This window comes from Chaetodon auriga, chromosome 11 (assembly GCF_051107435.1).
Source record: "Chaetodon auriga isolate fChaAug3 chromosome 11, fChaAug3.hap1, whole genome shotgun sequence".
NCBI lineage: Eukaryota > Metazoa > Chordata > Actinopteri > Chaetodontiformes > Chaetodontidae > Chaetodon > Chaetodon auriga.
In genome coordinates, this window is record NC_135084.1 from 24,566,299 (window position 1) to 24,586,656 (window position 20,358).

The 20,358-nt window shown below is 48.5% G+C and overlaps 1 protein-coding gene across 2 annotated transcripts; it reads left to right on the forward strand.

Moving 5' to 3' along the window:
* The first annotated feature begins 1,328 nt into the window (after positions 1 to 1,328).
* Positions 1,329 to 19,630, forward strand: mmrn2a (multimerin 2a). Of its 2 annotated transcripts, none has more exons than XM_076742685.1 (11): positions 1,329 to 1,567; positions 7,486 to 7,608; positions 8,317 to 8,423; positions 8,795 to 8,875; positions 11,414 to 11,599; positions 14,340 to 14,770; positions 15,068 to 15,247; positions 15,594 to 16,058; positions 16,637 to 17,000; positions 17,254 to 17,808; positions 18,012 to 19,630. In XM_076742685.1, exons 1-11 carry the CDS (start codon positions 1,329 to 1,331, stop codon positions 18,413 to 18,415), a joined length of 3,135 nt encoding a protein of 1,044 aa, XP_076598800.1. In that variant the 3' UTR covers positions 18,416 to 19,630. The 2 variants fall into 2 exon arrangements, with proteins under 2 accessions (XP_076598800.1, XP_076598801.1); XM_076742686.1 differs by having other exon boundaries at positions 17,254 to 17,760.
* The last annotated feature ends 728 nt before the right edge of the window (positions 19,631 to 20,358 follow it).

Genomic DNA, 20,358 nt, shown 5'->3' on the forward strand with positions numbered 1-20,358 from the left:
TGCAGGAAATGTTCCTGGACGTTTCAGGGATGAAACAATCAGATTACTCAACCAGCATCTGATATTTCACCACCAGCGTGGTCTCAGTCTACCTCAGCAGGTTTTATATTAAGAAAAGTTGATTGAAGCAGTTTTTTGTTGTAGTCATGTCCCTTCTTTATCTTTTATGGTGTCCGGCCCCCAAAATGTGCCAAAACCTGGGATCAGGATGTGTGAGGTGCATCATTTCTATTCCTAAAAAAGTCAAACTTTTGTTCTTAATTCTTCTTTTCTGCATTGAAATGTTAAATAGTTTTGCTTAAACCCTAAAACCAAAATCTTAACCCTGAAAAACTGTCCTCACCCCGCAGGTCTAAAACCCACCGGTCCCCGCAAAGATAGAGGAACAGGACCTCACACAAACAGGAAGGAGGTCATTTCTCCTGCAGGTCAGTGGATTTCCTCTGTTCTTATCACCTCCTCAGGAAATGGACTGAGAAGGAGAGAAGGAGTGTAAACCACATGAACATAAACTCAGATGAGGAAGGAAAAACTACAAAAAGCTTCACGCAGATCAGATCTCTGCAAAAACTGAATCCAAGAAGCTTCACAGATGTTTAAATGTGTGGATCTGCGTCTCCATCCAAACGTTTCTGTGCACATTTTCCATTCACATGCTTAAAAAAAACCAAGTGAAAACGCAGAAACTCAAACAGACTCTGTGAATAAACGATGACGTAAATTTAACGTCCACTGAAGAGACGAGGAAACATCAGATCTGAGGAGCGATGAGACAACGATGAACACATGAAACCAACCGAAATGTCATGTTTTCTACATCGTTTGAGGTTTGACCCTCATTTAATTCTGTCTTGTTGCTTCTTCTTCTTCTGCAGGGGAATAATCACACCGACAGGAGAGCCGGCGCCACCTGCTGTTCATCTCGATGAACAAACTCCGAATAATCTCTGCTGGATGGAAACAAGCGTTCATTCACGTTTTCCTCTGCCATTTCTTCCAGTTTGATTAAAATTTGTGATACTTGTCGATGGAAACCCGTCAGTCTTTAGACTTTAATCATGGAAGCTGCCGTCGCTCATCCATTGTTTGTTTTTAGCCATGCTAGCAGGCTAGCAGCTGAGGGAAGAGGACAAACTCGTCTGTTGGACTGAAAAGTCTCCACAGTGACTGGATGGACGTCCCCTCCACCCCACACGGAGAGGGTCACAAACGCTCTGCCAGCAGAGGAAGCAGGAGGTGTGGCCTCCTGCCTCCTGCCCCCTCCCTCCTCCTCTCTCTCCTCCAGCTGTTTAAAGGCAGCTGGTGGTTGTGTGAGCCTCCACTCAGTAATGTGGACGCGAGCAGACATGACAGCAGTGGGAGAACTGGTGCTGGTACTGGGCTTACTGGTGAGCGCTCACTGTGAGGTGAGAGCACGAGACCCTGAGGTGGAGGAGGAGGAGGAGGAGTGGGGAGGAAGAGCAGCAGCTGGAGGAGGAGGAGCAGTGTTCCCCCCTTACCTCGACAGACTTCACCCTGGGGTGACAGGGACCCCCCCACCGGGAGGGAACCACCCAGCCCGGATCGGGTGAGTCAGCTCAAGGATCACTTACTTCCTTTTCTCTGTGCTTTCGACTGAATCCCATTGGAGCAAGTTCACTGAGGAGAGCTGGGGGACAACTGATCAGTGGACCGACAGATATTAATCAGTGAACAGTGAGCGCCTGATGGTCAGTTTTCAAAGTGTTTTTCACTATTTTAATAAATCGATTCACAGAGATGTGAATGAAATGAAAATAACTGTCAGACATATTTTTTATGTACATTAAAAATCTATTCAGCAAATCCAAGTTTGCAGTTAAAGTCAATTCTGGCTTATTTCAGCTCATTTTACTGGTCCTGTCCATCATTCCTGTCTGGAATAACACCATGCTGACTTAAAATCGACGTTGGACTGTTCAGCATTTCCAGTTTTTTCAGGTTTGGATCTCTTACAGCAGACGTCTCTGATTCGTAATTAGCTCCACTGATGAGGCGTTTTCTCGTCTGAACTTCACACGTGGTTTCATTTATTAACCGTCTGAGGCTCAGAGACGTCAAATTATTCAATATTCCACCAAAAACTCAAAGATGAGAGAAAAGTCCAGAAAGTGAAAACAGGTTTGTGCATCAGAACTTTGTTTCTTCTTCTTCCCCATTAATCATGTGACGACCCCTCAGATCGATCTGGTGACCCCTTGGAGGGGCCTGACCCCTTGGTTGGGCCCCACTGGACTAAACTAACTGTATATAAAGCAGCTGAAGTGGCTCGTGTTGACTGTGGCGCTGCCTTGTGGGTTGTTGAATATGTTTTGTTGTTTGTTCGGAAGCTTGTGAGCGAGTTCATGTTGTGAGTTTGATGTTTAGCTTCTCAGGAGGCGGGAAAACTCCCATCAGCGTTTTCCTCTGTCACTTCCTGCTCAGACCAGAGTCTTTACATCCTGAGCAAAGCCTCTGTGTCATCTGATCTGAACTCGCTGAGCTTACATACAAAGTTTAGAAAAGGTCATTAGAAATAAGTAATTCCATGTTCTGAGCGAACGTACAACAGAGCAAATTCACTTTGTCCTGTTCATGTTTCAGACATTGGACTTCAAAATAAACTGTGTCGACACGCTCTCCTCTGCAGACCTCACACACACACACACACACACACACACACACACACACACACACACACACACACACGCACGCACGCACACACACACACAATGCATGAAGCTTCTTTACTGGACAGATTCAGTGAGACCAAACCCTCAAACTGGTTCCTTAAATTCTAAAATATCAATCAAGTGCAAGCCCTCAAAATGGTCCTCACAAAGATGTAAATACAAACACACACACACACACACACACACACACACACACACACACACACACACACACACACACACACACAAGTCATGCCAAACGCCAAAGTACCGAGCAGGGAGAGTTTAAATGTTTTGACTGCCAGCATGCTTATAATGGGCTGATACCACCCAGGCTGCTGACACACACACACACACACACACACACACACACACACACACACACACACACACACACCAATCAAACCTGCAGCAGCAGGACACTAATGTCTCTGTCAGTCTGTCTGTCTGTCTGTCTGTCTGTCTGTCTGTCTGTCTTCACCTCCTGCCATCATCATGTTAAAGTGCTCATTTGTCTAATGAATTAATGGCAGTAACCTCAATAATCCCCTTCTTCCTCCCTTCAAGGGAGAAGAATTTTCTTGAAATTTAGACGACAAACTGTCCCTCGAGTCCACCTCTGTCTCACATTGATAACCCTCGTCGTGTCAGACCTCATGCCGTGCTGTACCTGTATGACCTGATTGGAACGGATAACACCTGTGGATGATTCCATTACACTGCGGCAGGACCTGGTCATTGATCTGCTGCAGTTTGACATTTGGATGCTTGTTTTAGGAACACTTTTAAAACGTGGTTTCAAGCTCTGAGATGTGTCACAGACTAAATAAGAGGATTAAATATCTGGTGACATTTTTTGCAGCGGGCTCATACAGGCCTCCGTCACTGTTCTGACCCACATCCATACATTAGGCAGCAGGACCGTCCACAGACCCCCGATAACATCACCCCTCAGGCCTCTTAACAAAACAACCCTCCATTAGCTCAGAGACCCCCGCTGCCCCCCCCCAAACTGCTTTAATCACATCGTTCACAAACTGAACTCTTTGTGCTGCCGTGGTGTTTAATGGAGAGCAGCTTTCCAGGTTTTTTTAACCTCTGCGTTATCTCTGGAGGCTTCAGCAGTCTGAGGTCAGCAGGTAGTTAAAGAAGTATTTTGGCTGTCTGCAGTAGAAATATCTCTGATACTGGTGCTGCAGAGAACGCAGAGACAAACTGTGGTTTTCCTGCTGGTGGACGGCGAGCTGCCAGTCAGGCCGTGTTTGGCTTTAGCTCCTCTGGTGTCGAGTTACGGCAGCCTGCTCGCAAACGTCCTCATTTTACAAAACAGTTCATGAAAACACGTTTCTGAAAACACTGCAGGTGAGAAATAACATGAATGAAGATCTGAGCTGAGTTTGAGACTCAGAGATTAACACTGGTCGTGTGCACAAACTGTCCACGCCGTGATGACACAGAGCCGCTTAAAGAGTTTGAGTAACGAAGTCGAGCTGAAGGTTTGTTGTTCTGAGACTTGAGAGGAACTTAAAGAAGCTTTCTGGTGTTTTTGAGAGATCTACAGTATACGCTCTTACTTTGAAGTCTTCCTGTCTCCCTCCATCATGGTGGTCTCTCAGGCTTCGGTCTTGTGTTGTGACCTTTAACCTTCTCGGCTGTTTGACCTGCTGCTGGTCTTGTGACTGAAGTCTTATCAGAGTCAGAGTTCAGACTGGACGTCCCGGCGCTCGGAGCTCAGGCCACCTGAGCAGAAGCTCAAGAAGAAGCTCAGTGAGCAGATTCACATCAAAGAGAGCCGAGGGGAGATAACGTGACCATGAAGGCATCACTGACTGCTCATTCAGCCGTTATCAGGAGGCCGAGAGACACAGCTGCCAGATGAAAGGATGACGCTCAACGTCCCACTGTCTGTGAACTAACCACAGACCCTCAACTGTCCCGCTGTCTGTGAACTAACCACAGACACTCAACTGTCCCGCTGTCTGTGAACTAACCACAGACGCTCGACTCTCCCGCTGTCTGTGAACTAACCACAGACGCTCGACTCTCCCGCTGTCTGTGAACTAACCACAGACGCTCGACTCTCCCGCTGTCTGTGAACTAACCACAGACGCTCGAATCTCCCGCTGTCTGTGAACTAACCACAGACACTCGACTCTCCCGCTGTCTGTGAACTAACCACTTGGTCAGCGCAGATATTTGTGCTCTCCTGAGGATGAACCCTTCAGATGTTAATGGCTCTGCGATCTCTTCCTCTGGCGCCACCTTCAGGACAGACAGAGACCTCCTCTGTGTTATAACGAGCGACGCCTCCAGTCCTTCGCTCTGTGTTCGGTCCTCCTTTGGTCTCATTATTCAGACTCTGGCTGGTTCACAAACACCTTTCAGACCTGAACCTGAACTCGTGGAGCTGCAGCAGAGACCCTGCAGCCTGTTTTCTGCTGTGACAGATCGCAGCTGTCCCACATAGAGAAGACATGTCTTCAGATTTGAGGATTCGTGGTCCAGAGCAAAGCGGCGCCTCCTCTAACAGAATGACTGACGGCCCAAAATGAAACCAAATGACTGAATGTTTGTGTTGGAAAGGAGGGAAATCCCACTCGCTCTCGTTTGTAAGGTTACGTCCCTCCAGTCTGACACGTCCGACACCGTTTGTGGATCCTGTTAAAAACAGAGAAATGAGACAGAGAGGCAACACGACCACAATGATTCTGGTCCGGGGTCTTCATCCTGTGAAGGTGGGCGAGGGGCCTTTGACATTATGTCTGCAGGGGCCCGTTGACTCGTGATGTGACCGTGGACGACCAGCTGCTTTTTACTCTTTCATATTAGAATATTTAAAGTAGTTGATCAAGTGTGTTTGTGACTGTTTGTTTCTTCATTCCTGACTTTTCTGCTGGATTCAAGAGAACTTCAAGCAGGGTCTCTGGAGTTTCTCAGTGGATTCTGGGAAATGTAGGCAAACATCCTGAACTTCAGGAAATTACAACCACTCATCACGAAAGTATTTCCTGGAATGAATTAAACATCAACTTCAGCTCTCAGTGATCCAACATAAACTTCATCGTTCAGTTTTGTTCTCATCTCTGAACATGTTGGAGCAGGAGGAGGAGGAGGAGGAGGAGGAGGAGGAGTCCTGAGTGTGCCATATCTTCATCAGGAAACTGGCTGATAAACTGATGATTCAGAAATGTTTTTCTCAGGCTGAACGATGACGAGCAGAAACAGAAAAGCTTGACTTGATGTGATTTGACGCCCTGAGTTCAGTCTGACAGGATAAATTAACCTGTACTGAGTGTTTTCCTGCTTCTCCAATGTCAGAATTTGAAGCGTTTATCCTTAAACATCCGTAACTGAACATCTTTGGGTTTTTGTGTCTGAAGACGCAGCCTGGACTGTGAACTGACTGCTTGTCAGTTGTTTGATTGTTTTCCAGCGAGTCGTGTTTTCAGCCTTATTCTTAGCGTACAGGTGAGAAGTGAAGTTGCTGGCGAGCGAATGTTTACGTCAAAGCTCTCAGTCTAACACGTTCACCTGAACAGACTTTTATTTTGTAGTTTCACCCTCGCGGCTGCACAGGTTTAAAGACCCACAGTGACAGAACCAAAACAAGATGCAAAATGCTGAACTGCGACATGTGTGTTCATGTGAATCTGTAATTACTGTGTGTGTGTGTGTGTGTGTGTGTGTGCGTGCAGATTAAATGTGTGTTACAGCGGCTCAGGATGAGGTGGGACTTCCTGTCCACACCTCCCTGAGTTTGTGTTTGTATATGTGTGTGTGTGTGTTTGTTCCTCCACTGATGACCCTCAGTGATGTCACAGCTCTCCACAGGAAATGACATCAGAGGAAGTGACGCAGGTTTGTTCGCGTGGAGAAACAGTGAATTCTATTACTGTGAAATATGTTTCCCACAGTTCTTTGAGGCAACAAGAAATCACACAACAAATCGTTATCGGGATTAAAGTTTTGGTTTTGTTTTTGGTCAGAATTTCAGTTTAAAGCATCAAAAACTGAGCAAACATCAGCAGAATGTGAAGAAGTCGCCGCTCTGTTAGTGGAAGCTCGGATAACGGCTGACGTCTCCAGAAACACAGCAGTGATTGTGAAACATGAAAGAGGAGCTGAACTCTGTCAGGAAGTGAAGAGACAATCAGTCCAACATCAACATCGCAGTAAACACATGCACCAACACGCCGCGGGGTCGACTTCACCACACTTCAGAGAGGGGGGGGGGGCTCGAGGTGAGAGGACGGGGACCGACACCGAAGCACTGCAGCAGAGACTGGACTCAGCTGAATGAGCGCCGTCAGCACGACGCTCTTTAATGCTGCTTTGTTGTTAACGTGTGCACAGCTAACGGTGCTAACCATTCACCTCCAGCGCATCAGCGATCCGGTGAAAACTGTCCTGGGATCTGTTCCAGAGGGCAGGAAACCCTCAGAGTTTGTTAACTCTCAGGTCCTCCTCCTCCTCCTCCTCCTCCTCCTCCTTCAGCCTCAGAGACTGTTAATGGAGAGGAAGGTCAGCACAGGACACAGCTGACAAGAAGAAAATGATGAAAATGTGCGAGACTCACATTTACAGACATTTTTACTAAATTAATGACACACACAGCCTCACACACATTGTCAGAAATGTCAAACTGTTCCTTTAAGTTAGGTGTTGGTGGTCATTGAGGAGGAGACTTAATGTTTGACCTCTGACCCCAAACAGGAAGGAGTCAAAAGCAAACTAACAAACTGAGCAGCGTTGAAAGACTCTAAATGATCCTGACCCAGTGTGTGTGTGTGTGTGTGTGTGTGTGTGTGTTGTGCAGGAACTTGTGTGCGTTCGTGCACACGCGTGTGTTCACCGTTGCTGTGGCGTGTGGAACAGAGAAGTACACCATCAAGTCTCAGAATCCTTGTCCGAATGGGACGCCCGAGTGTCAGCAGGTCATGTGAGTACACAACAGTACAAATACACAACAGTACTAATACAAACTGGAGTAATCTATTACTCCAGTTTGTCTGTGGAGTTCCAGGAAGCCTGCGTGCTCTTCATAGTCTGGCGGCTTCTGTGAGATGGTTTCCTCATCACAAACTTGGTTAATGTGTGAGATGTTAGAGGATGTTGAAGGCAGCGAGCAGCAGAAACGTCGCTTTCTCTCATTTTTAATGCTCAGCAGTTCAAAGGTCGAGCAGCGCCGGCCTAAAAACACCGAGGAGGTCGTGTCAGTCTGGATCAGCTGGACTCTGCTGACAGGAACGTTATAAAACCACCGAACTGAGAAGCTGGAACTCCTCCTGAAAGCTGATCCAGAGTCACAACATCCTGTAAAAACCTCATTAACTGTAAATTAGATTTTCCACATTTTCTTGTTTTCACTTTCTTCAAACTGTTTGCGCTCGTGAAACTCTGCTGACATCCGTCAGACGGCAGCTGGAGCCTCGTTCAGAAAACAGACTCAGGGTCAGTTTTGACCCTCAGTGTGACTCGAGCAGAAAACCATGTGTAAGTGGTTACTTCTGATCTTATCTCTCAGTCTGGGCTCGATGTCGGTGGTTTCCCTGCTGGCTGTGTTTGGTATTGCAGTTTGGAGCTTTGTCCTGCTGCAGGTTTAGGAGACCTCAGGTGTCTAAATCTGTGTGTGTGTGTGTGTGTGCAGGTATAGGCTGCCCACCCGGCTGGTCTACAGGCAGAAGCAGAAGACCTACACCACTCTGCTGTGGGACTGCTGTCCGGGACACAGTGGACACAACTGTGAGAACACAGGTGGGTCACAACGAGCTATTCATGAAAGAAGAGTGTGTGTGTGTGTGTGTGTGTGTGTGTGTGTGTGTGTGGGAAAGCGCAGTGTTTACCACATGTCTGGAGGAGGACGTCCTCTCTGTCCTCAGTCCGTCCTTTTGTTTGTGCTGAAGCTGAAAGTTTGTCAATGAAAGTTTGAAAGAAGTCAAACAAAGCCGGTTTCATTTGAGTCTCTGAACGTCGTTTCTGCTGTCGGACTGAAACGTTTTTCTCTCCAGTCGACGATTTTTAAAGGAAACAAAGTTGGAATATTTCACTGTGTGAAACCACAGAAGAAGAACCGAGACCACGCGTGTGTTTCCAGTGTTTGACCTCGTCGTGTTTGTCTCTGACAGTCTCTGATGCACAGCTGGACTCCAGACCCTTGGCTCTGATTGGAGGACCTGGAACAGCCGGAGCGGCGCTCCAAGCTGCAGGTACGACCACGCTGCTCACCTCCACGCAGACAACAGAGGACTACACCCTGTAAACTAAGCTCCACCTGACTTGACCTGACTGAATGAACACTGAGTGGTTTACGTTATGAGGAAGGTGAGTCATCCTCATCCTCCAGTGTCAGAGCAGCCTGACTCATCCCGCCTCTTTAACAAAGTGAGGAAGCTGTGAAGAGCGGAGTGACGCTCGGCCTCGATAAACCTTCGGCTCAGGTCAGGAGAAGGTCCGACCACCCCCACCTCCCTCCGCCTCCACCCACCTCCCCCCGCATCCCTCAGCCTCCCTGTAAAAACATTCACATCAGCCTCAACTGGACTGAGTGTTTACTGCTAATCAGCTAATGCTAACATGCTGATGTTAGCTTTTAGCTCAAAGCACCACTGTGACGAAGTCCATGCGATGGAGCTGTTAGCACGACTCTGTGCCTCATTAACAGTTTACACGCAGCAGATTGTTGTTACTGACATTAATCCCAAAAGAAGCTGCGTCTTTTTGGTGAAAACATGAAGGTTTAGGCGAGAAGTTCACTCAAACCTTTCAGCTGGTATCTGCTTGGCTTCAGCTCTCAGGGTCAGTCGCTGTGAAGGAGCCGCCTCTCATTCACTTCAGTCCTTCCTGCTCCTGCTGACATCACATCCTGTGTCAGTGTGGCCTGTGGAGACAAACAGGAGCGTTTACTGGTTTGGTAAAGAGGTCTCACTTTGCTTCAGCTGAGTTTTGGTTCAGTTAAAGCAGCTCAACTCACTCAAACAGAGAAACCAGCCACAGTGTAGTACTGCAGTACTGCAGGATACATGGAGTGAACATAATGTGACATTTTTGTACCATGAGTGGCACTGAGGACTCTGAGAATGAAAACAGTCGATGTTTTTGGAAAGAATTCAGACTAAAATAGACCTTTGGCCTTTAGAGGCCTGATTTAACAAAGAAAGACAAACAAAGAGGCAGCGACACACATGCACACACACACACACACACACACACACACACACACACACACACGCACGCACGCACACTCACACCTCGACATGGTACAGTCCGCTCCCACCACGCCTCTGATTGAGCCGACTTCCTGTGAGCTGAAGTCGATGTAATTAAATTGTCAACAGAAGTTCAGCCCAGCAGAAACAGGCTGGACACAATAACAGGAACACCTTAAAATACAGCCCGAACGCCTCCGAGGTGAGTCATCACCTGCTCTGTGCGACCAGCACACAGACAAGACACGGGTGTTTCTGTTATTGTGTCCACCTCCTCTACATCCAGACAGGTCAGAAACTTACTGCTGAAACACTGAAACAGGTTCAGAGTCCAAACGGCTGAAAGATCAAACATATTAAAGGAAATGAATGAAAGTGAAGTCAAAGTGCTGGATTTGATTTAGAAACTATGAAAGAGAGAAACTGTTTTCACCGTCTGTGACACGCAGTGCATGCTGGGATACGCTCCAGCACATACTTCAGACATGTCATGCTGATTGTACGTGATGCAAAGGAACAGCTGACCTGTGTTTCAGGTTCAGGTGAGACGATGAAACACAGTCCAGTTTGAGGAACAGATCCATGAATCTGAAGGTTTATCAGACAGACGCTGCACAGCAGGCACACAGCCGGTGGGGATGGACCAATGGGAGAGCTCCATGGGTCTGTGGGCGTGTTTTCCGCAGCACAGACACTAGAAATATTATAGAGATGTTACAGGAATACTACAGGCACAGTGTCTCTATGATCCTCTGGCTCCTCTGTGGCAGATCAGGAGGCCTCCAAAGTCGTTAGTGTTCATCCTCTGAGGAGCAGCAACATCTGAACTGCATCTCAAAGCAAAGGAAGAGCTGAGTAGATGTTTAGCAGAGTTCAGGTCCTGGACGTCCTGCCTGGAAACTCAAAGAGAGAAAAGTCTTGAGTGTCTGCTGAGGAGCTGAAATGATTATGGAAACAGATCTGATGACTCTGCAGGACTTCCTGCTCTCTTCTGTAAATCTCAAGTGCTGCAGCTGCAGCAGACGTGCGTTTCTGCCCTCAGCGCTGCCTGCAGGTCACTGACACGGAGCTCCCTGTTCCTGCTGTCGCTCTGATTCTGTCACTGACTGAAAGTTTAACAATGAACGGAGAGAAACAAAGCTGAGGAAACTCCGCGGAGAAATCCCCAAACACATCAGCCTGTTTCCCATCAGCCCCTCTGCCTGCTGATCTGCCTGCGTTCAGTTCAATGAAGCTCTGATGTAAAAACACTGTGATGCTGATGTTAGAGGAGATACTGTCTCTATTATTTACTGAAATCAGAAGGATTCATCCTCTGAAGCCGGTAAATGTTGAGATTGTTCACATGTCTGTTGGTGGTGCTGGATCCCCTCAGCTGTCCCTGGCGAGCATGTGTACATGCTCAGCAGTGTCCCGGTTGGTCGGTTGTGAGCAGGTTTTTGTGGCGTGTGAACGGGCTCCATGTGGACGAGCCGTCACCGCAGTCCGCTCGATGTTTCCATCCGTCTTTCAGCTCTCCATCTCCTCTCTGTGTTCCAGCCATCCAGCAGCAGCGAGTCGACGTGAACCGTGAACAGAACGACCACCAGGCATCCGTCGGCGACCAGCACAACACCCCACCCCCCGCCCTGGACCCGGGCCACACCCACAAAACGCATCACACGTCACACCACGACACGAAGGCCTCCGACCACGCCCACCGGCAGCAGGAACACCACCAGCCTGGTGAGTTTTGATGACCACCTGTGACAAGTCAAAATGGCTGCCATATTTTGAACATACGAGTGGTCGTTGGTTACCTGTAACGGAGGCGTCGACCTGCTCAGGTGTTGACTTCAACCAAGATGGTGGATGCTGATGTCATCATGAATGTAGCTCCGTGTGCTGAAGCTGTCGCCTCCGTAAAATACATTGATAAAATACACGTCAGCTCTCTCTCTCTCTCTCACACACACACACACACACACACACACACACACACACACACACACACACACACACACACACACTTAGCTTCATTCCTGCAATGACACCTCCGGTAACCACACACATAAACACACGCACACACACTTCCTCCACAGGAAATCCTTTCTTTCTTCAGTCTCTCATACATACATTGTGTGTGTGTGTGTGTGTGTGTGGACTATAAGATGACACTATATTGAACCTCCTGTGTCACCAGACCAGCATGTGCATTACATCACTCTCTCACACACACACACACACACACACACACACACACACTTCCTCGGTCCTGTATGCAGCTTGTTTGGGGACCGTCTGCCTCGCAGGTTCCCACAGTGCTCTGTTCTCTCCGACCTTTGACCTCTGCGACCAGCCAGCATGACATCACCCTTAAAGGAACATTCTGCAGTTTTTTAAGCTCCTCGTTCAGCAGCAGGACTTAATCACAGCCCGTCCGTCCAACATGCTGAACGTTAGACTGGATGAAGAGTTTCTGCTGTCTGACACTGAGGACACACTGAAGACAACTGTCACTCCCATTGACATTAACATTAATAATAGTGTTTGTCATACCTCAATAGGGCGTCAAATGATCTCCACTAACAACCTGCTGAATTAGCTGTTAGCAGCTCCTGTTAGCTGTTCCTGTTAGCAGCTCCTGTTAGCAGCTCCTGTTAGCAGTGATGCTGAAGAAAACTCAAAAACATGAAGTTTCTCAGGAAGTTCTGCAGTTAGAAGAAGTGTAATTTTCTCACTGGATTTATGGCTGTTTATCACGGTTGGACATCAGAGATAATGTGTAAATCACACTGAATGTAAAAACACGTCACACAGCAGAAACACGGTCCAGCAGCAGGTGAGCTTTGTACAAGTCAGGAGATCATTGTTGCATCGGCAGCTTCTTTATGAAAGTCTTCGCTCTTCTGTGCTGTGTTGTCTCTGGTCCCCATGTGGCTCATTAAAGTGTCGTCTTACCTTTAATTGTGACATTTACAACAAAACGTTCGAGGAAGCAAACAGACCCACAGTTGTGTCACAGACGTTGTTTTGTCCGAACAGGAAGTCGACTCAGCGCGGCTCCGTAAATCACGCTGACAGTCATTACAACCAAACACTGCCAGCTGAACGGGTGTGTTGGATTTCAACCTCCAAACGTCCCCACAGCACCGCCCCTCTCACCCCTGCAGCTGGAGTCTGAGGTGACCTGGAACTTCCTGTTGCAGCGTGGCCCCACTGTACCGTGACCTTTGACCTGTCAGCACCCTGCAGCATGTGGGAAGAGTTTGGTCTGTCGTAATGAAAACAGGTTGTGATGAAAGAGGAGTGTGTGTGTGTGTGTGTGTGTGTGTGTGCGCGCGCGTCTGGACTGTCTCTGAGAGTGACAGCAATGACCTGAGGCAAACACACACTGTGTTTGTATTTCTGTACCTATAAGGACCCTCGCTGCCATGACACTTTCTTCAGCCTCTGAGCTGAACCTGAAGCAGACCTCGGGCTTGAAGCCTGAACCTGAAGTGGACCTCGGCCCTGAGGCCTGAACGTGAAGTGGACCTCGGCCCTGAGGCCTGAACGTGAAGCGGATCTCGGTCCTGAGGCCTGAACTTGAAGTGGATCTTGGTCCTGAAGGCTGAAGCTTCGAATAGCGCCTTGAGAAACTGAAAAATGTTGTTACTTTGTACAAATCTCATGTCAAAACAAAATCTGAACTTTCCTGAAAGAGTCATCACCTTCATCACCTCCAGAAGTGAAGACGCTGATGTCTGCCGATGGACATGAAGACCCAGAGAGGACCAGGCCTCTTTATGCAGCTCCCTCCAATCATCCAGTCACAGCTGAAAAAGGTTTCTCAGTTGTCTCGATGCTTCAGACATCAGTTGTGACAGAAACCTGATGGATGAAACAGTTTGATGCTCTGGATTTCTGACGGCAGGAAGCGTCGGCACAGTCGGGTTTCTTTGAAACTCCAGAAATAACAACATGCAGGATCAGCTGGATCCACGGAGCACTGAGGCGTCTCAGGCTGAATCAGGTCCAGCTGGAGTCCTGCAGTCACTGTGTGTTCTGGCTTCACTTCGTCAGCCTCGACTAAACCAACAGAAACAAACTGAAGATTCACTGAATCTGCTGCTTTGATCAGTTTGGACCCTGAAGCCTGCGACAGACCCTCAACGCACCACAAACATCAACATCGGTGTTTTCAGAGCCCGGCGGACAGAAATGGCAGCGCTGAGCCGTTTCTAGCTGTTTTTGTTTCCTTGATGAGTTGTTTTCCGGGCAGATGCCAGCGTTCTGTTTATATTCCAGTTTGGAAACTAAGCTGGTTCCACTTCAGGGCGGAGCAGCCAGCCGGTGGAACCACAGGAACAGGAATCAGAGGGGACTGTTGAAAATGTAGAAATCTGGTTCAGACATTTGTGTTTGCCAGAAGGTGAATCCTAGTAACCACTTTTCAACCTTCAACTCAAACTGGATCTGAATCTGTGTCTTTCTTCATTTGTAGATAAACTCAATGCCGCCGACCCCTCACACCCAGAAGCCCCCACCCCCCACCCCCCTCCCCACATGACGGCCCTGGTGATGTCACAACTCCAGCCGGTCCTTGAGGGCTTCAACCGCTCACTGGAGCACCTGAGTCGGCAGGTAGGGGACCTGGCGCGTGACGTGGCCCAGTTGAAGAGCAGCCAGATGGGGCAGAACCAGCAGGCGGGGCCCCCGGATGGCCCCGAGCTCGACGAGGCGGTGGAGGAACGCTTGGACTCCAAACTGGATGAAGTGTTTCAGCACATCAGAGAAGTCCGGAGGCAGATGGAGAACCAGAGGACGGACATGGAGAACAGGCTGCACTCCCAGCATGCAATGCTGCACTACAACCTGACCATCTTCAAGACAGACATTGACATGAAGCTGAAACGCCACCAGAAAATGCTGCAGGTCAGAGGATGACAAGGACAGCTGTTTCTGTCCAGTATTTAAAATCAGTCACTTTTTATTCATCGTTTACTTTATTCAGTCTTAATCAAACATTACCAGAAAGTAAAAAGAACAACGTAAATAACAAAATGTTTTTTAATTGTTTTTCGGACTCTTAGTTTTACTTTCAGTCAGATCAGCAGACAAAAACCCTCGAAGTGTTCATTTCTGTTTCGTACATCGATAAAAAGAAAAACAATCTGGTATTTAAGTACGTGAAGCTGCAACCAGCCACCTAACCCCTGTCCCTGATCCCAGGTCAGCCTGCAGGCCATGAACACCACACTCACAGAACTGAAGCTGGACCAGGATCAGACCGCTGAGGGTCAGCCGGAGGTTCACCTCCCTCCCCCTGGCCTGCCGCAGCCCGCGGACACGTCTGTGCTCTGGGAGGCCATCGAACGCCTGGACAACATGGTGGTCAACAACACGGTGAAGGTGGGCCGAACCAAAACACATTAATGAGGGATCAGATCAGAGCAAGTCCCGTTAACTGTGCGAGGAAACGTAGAATCTTTCTGACAACAGAAGCATGGAGCTGTTAGAAGCCCCTCAGTGAAAAAAACAAACAAACAAAATTGTAATGCAGAAATGTATTTAAATTGTGACTTTTCCTATTGGTGAAAGTTCAGTGATGCAGTGAAAATGAAGAAAAGTCCTAATTTACACTGACTTCTCTCGACTTGGTTGACTTTTAAAATGAAGTGAGGCATATTAAAAGCTTTTAAAGAGGACAGGGGACAAGTCGAACAGGCGAGTTGAAGAAAAGCGTGTCGTCGTGCAGGTGGACGGCCTGATGGAGGACGTGGAGGTGACCTCGGGGACCCTCCAGCAGCTGAGGCGAGACTTCACGGAGCAGGGGAAGCAGATCAACCAGACGGCCAGGAACAGTCAGATCCTGTTCATGGAGACGGGGCTGGAGGTGGAGGCGGCGAAGGAGGCGGTGCTGAGGCGGGTGAATGAGCTGGCGGGGAACCTCAGCCAGCAGGTCGAGCGGCTGCAGGAGATGGACGTGGACGTGGACTACCTGTACACTGTCTTCTACAGGCACAACTCGTCCGCGGACTGCGACTGTAAAGGACTGAAGGCCACCATGGCTCACCTGGAGAGGGGCGTGGCCAACGTGACGGAGCTGGCCAATGAGAACCGACTATCCCTGGATGACATCAGCGAGGGAGGGGCAGTACAGTGGGGCGGGGCCAGTGACTGGGAGCCAGCAGTGGAGGCGCTCCAACGAGGCCTCCAGGAGGTGAGAAAACTAAAACCCTTTAACAAAATCTCAGACTGAGCGACACATTCAAGGACCGTCCGTCATATCTGAGTCAACAGAGAAAAGCTGGTAAGCTAGAAAGAGACCTTGAGTTATGATTCCCTGATTCCAAAACATGTTTGGCCTCATCAGCTTCAGTAATTTTTGTAAATATGTTTATTCTAAACCACTTTGTGAAGGTCAATGCGTAGAATTTAATGGCCCCAGTGAAAAAGACCCGAAGGATAAATAAACTGAACAAACACAAACGTTTCCCATCAGAGTAATCAGAGCGATCAGGATCAGAAGATTCATCGATCCCTGAGGGGAAGTTGGGTCGGCTGCTCTCATTGTTCAACAACGTAAAAAAGGAAATGAGAAACTGTGTGAACCGATGATAGAGAGAACCAGTGAGAGCTGAGAGCCACAGACAGGAAGTCAGGCAGTATTTAGAGACGGACTAACATGTTGGTGTGAGTCTCAGTATATTGACAATAAGAAAAATGTAGATATTAACTTAATATCTTAACTTATATTAACTTAATTAATTAACTTTACCTTTCCTCTCCCTCCTGCAGGTGAAGGAGTCTCTGGCCTTGGAGCAGACCAGGACCAGGACTCTGGAACACAGCCTGACCCAGCTGAGCAGCTCGGTGAAGGTCTGTCTGGCCGAAGTCTCCGACCTGAAGGAGGCGGGCAGAAAGCTGGTGGAGGACATGCAACACCTGTCCGCCTCCTTCACCTCTCTGCTCAAAGACGTCATCCGACACAGCGACGTGCTGGAGCTGCTGCTGAGGGAGGAGGTGCTGGAGTTCCTGGAGTGGCCCGTCCAGGACCAGGAGGCCTACTCCATCCCGGCCCTGAAGGAGCAGCTTGGGCAGCTGCTGGAGCAGCTGAGAGGACACAACCTGAGCATCACCTCCCTGCTGAGCAGCAGGCCAGGTATGCAGAGCACATTCAGAAATCTGCTTTTCTCTGAAGTTCAGATGAACAGATGAGGACGGACTGTGGATTTAGTCTCTTTGGGTGTGTTTGAAGGGATCAGTTGGTACAATGATGACACACCAGCAGCTCTTTCACGTCTGATGAAAGCTCTTTAGCAGCATCTAGTGGCAGCTGTGAGAAACTACGGTTACTGATGGATGTGCAACATTTTCTTAAACTATGACTAACTTTTGACTCTTTCTCCTCCTAGGAGGAAGAGAGGAGGTACCGTCTGCTGACCAGCCCTCCTCCTCCCACCTCCTCCCTGATGACTGGCTCCCCGGCAGCATGAGGAGGAGCAGCGATGGAGTTCCAGCCAGGGAGCGCCAGCTCCTCCTCCACCCTGAGGGGAAGCATCCGGAGCACAGAGGAGACGGCAGCGATCTGTGGAAGCTGGAGAAAACAGTGGAGCAGCTGGGGCTGAAGGTGCTCCGGCTGGAGGAGAAATCCTCTAATGCTTCTGTGCCGCCTGGTGGAGTGGAGGCCAAACTGCAGACGGAGGTGATGTGGCTGAAAAGAGGCCTGGAGGAACATCTGAGGGTGTTCAAGAACGTCTTCAGTAATGCTGATGTACTGGCAGCGTCCGACGCCACGCTGGAGCTCGATAAACTGTGGCAGCTGCTGAAGAGCAGAGATGGGAAGAAAGAGAAGAAGAGAGGAGGAGTGAGGGAGGCGTCAGGAAGAGGAGGAAACCATCGGAGCCGGAGGGATTCATCAGGTGAGCGTGGCCTCGATGGACCCAAACGTCTCGAACTCGTTCTGTCAGGTTTGTTTGTACGAGTGTTTAAGTCAGGTTCACTAAACTCTGCCACTGTTCAAACCTCTCACGGTTCATTCGTTTCAACGTGTCCCGTCTCATAGAGAAGCATCCGTCCAAAAATGTCAGTTTCCACCAAGAACAAATCTGTTGTTGCATGAGGCTCATGTGGTTCACCTTGTCCACACTCCTGACCCTCCTCTTCTCTGCAGGTGTTGTTCCTGTCCCATCCAGCCTATCAGAAGACCCTCTGCTCCTTGTAGCTGGATCTCCTCTGAGCGTCTCAAACGGCGTCATCGTGTTAGAAGCATCTCTGAACCGGGGTCAGTTTTACTCCGACACTGGCACCTTCACAGCTCCGGTGAATGGCATCTACCTGTTTGTCCTCACCGTGGACCTGAGGCCCGGTCCCGTCCACGTGGTCCTAAGGAGGGGGTTGGGTGTGGCTCCGGTGTCTCTACACCAACAGGAGGTGCCAGAGGCGGGGCCAGTCACTGCTGTGGGCCTCCTGCCGCTCAGTGAGGGGGAGGAGGTGGGGCTGGAACTGAAGGCAGGAGCGTGGGTGGAGTCAGAGGACAACGTGTTCACCGTGCTGTTGCTCCACCGGGCCACCTGAGGGCGCCGTGGACCAATCAGCTGACAGCTGGAGTCAGAATTTGTTTTCAAACGCATTTGAAATGAGAATTTAATGTTTCCTGAATTCCAGTTGATGGAGGCTTTACTCCAATCAGAGGGAATCAAACCCTCAACCCTTAAACCACCAGTCAGTTCTGATGAATCTGTCGACTGCAGATCAGAGTTTGATCTCCACAAACGTCTCAGGCTGAAATCTCGAGAACCAGAACTCCAACTTCTCTGTGTTGTTTCTGTGTCTTTGTGCCCAGTGTGGAGCTGGAGGCAGGGCGTTGTTAGCTTAGCGTAGCATAAAGACTAGAGGCTGGAGGAGGCAGCTAGCCTGACCCTGCTCGCAGGTCAAAAATACACTTGTCAACACATTTAAAGCTCACTGACTAACAGGCGCCTCATTTACTTCACCTGTTCACTGTGGTTTTGAGGAGAGTTACACATGCGGAACTATTTCTTAACAAACAACAACATATTCATCCGCCCAGTACTTTGGTGCAGTACTTTGGCTGCAGCACAAGTTGCAGCAGCATGTAACTCCACCTAAAACCACAAACTGAGGTTTTTATATTCGTGTCAGGTTAAAACAGATTAAACAAACCAGATCGAACATGTTCATCAGAGACCGTCAGAGGTGCTGGAAGCTGGACAGGCTAACAGTTTCCCCCTGCTTCCAGTCTTTATGCTAAGCTAGGCTAACCACGTCCCAGTTACCATGAAAATATTACGACTGCTGCTCTGGGGATCTGACCCATAATGCTTTGCTCTGCTTACTGAGCTCATCGCTTTCATCATGAGTATTTGATCTGTTTGACTGTTGCACTTAACTGTGATTGGCGGATGTGCCAGTGATGTCACTTTAAGTCCTGATTAATGACCAGAGAAAAGAACTGACCACAGATCAGCTGCAGCCAACCAGTTTCAGTGTGAGCAGGTAAAAAGTGTCTTTAGATCAGCGAACATGTGTAAACCTGAGCTGAACTTCAGTTTTTTTTTACTTTACATACAAATATTTCCTTTATGTAAAGTCACCTGTCTGTGATATAATTCCATAACAACAGACAGAGCCGTTTGTATTTATGTGAAGGAGCAGCGCTGTGCTGTGAACTGACCCATGATGTGTTTCTGTAACTGAGAGCAGATCATTCCTCTGTGAACTGTCTCCAGTCTGTAACTTAATAAAAAGGTTTTATCTCCAGAATCGCTGTGTGATGTTACAACCATGTCCGCTCGTTTCCTCCTGATTCAGACGTTATTTTCACTGTTTCTGACACATCAACAAACATCACGGACCAGGACCAGGACCAGGACCAGGACCAGGACCAGGTCTTTCTTACACACATGTATATAATAACATAAAGTGGACGGACAGGTGGTGGGATGCAGCAAACATGGAGCTAAACTACAGATTAACCTGATTTCTTCATTACCAACATTGAAGTTAATGATGTCCTCTGACGGTAATCTGACTCACCTGTCTGCTGTGGTTCAGGTGAGTCCGCTCGTCCTCCACCATCCTGCCCAGAACATTAACCTGTGCAGCTGAATGAACACGCTGTCAGTGCTGATGTCCCGATCACACAGAGGCCGTGAACGCAGGCGCTGTCGCTCTCCTCATGTTCATCCGCTCACCTGCCACAGGTGTTCAGTTTGTCCGTTTCAGCGGCAGAGCGCCGCCGTGTGGACATCAGGAATCACATCACCAATCATTGTTATTCTGATCAATCATTCCAGACCAATCAGCTGACATTCTGGACTGCCACGCCCTTTACCCCGCGATTGACCAATCAGGATCACAGAGACTATTTTAAACTGGAAATGGAAAATAGCAGCGGAAGAACTGATAGAAGAAGAGATCAAACTGATCGTCATCAATAAATCAGCCTGATTTAAATACATACACTCACAAAAGTATTAATATTTTCATGTTAATCA

Coding starts and splice junctions, on each gene's coding strand:
- mmrn2a (XM_076742685.1), top strand. CDS start 1,329: ATGTGGACGCGAGCAGACATGACAGCAGTGGGAGAACTGGTGCTGGTA. Junction 8,876..11,413: donor AGCGGCGCTCCAAGCTGCAG/GTACGACCACGC, acceptor TCTGTGTTCCAG/CCATCCAGCAGCAGCGAGTC. Junction 14,771..15,067: donor GCCACCAGAAAATGCTGCAG/GTCAGAGGATGA, acceptor CCCTGATCCCAG/GTCAGCCTGCAGGCCATGAA.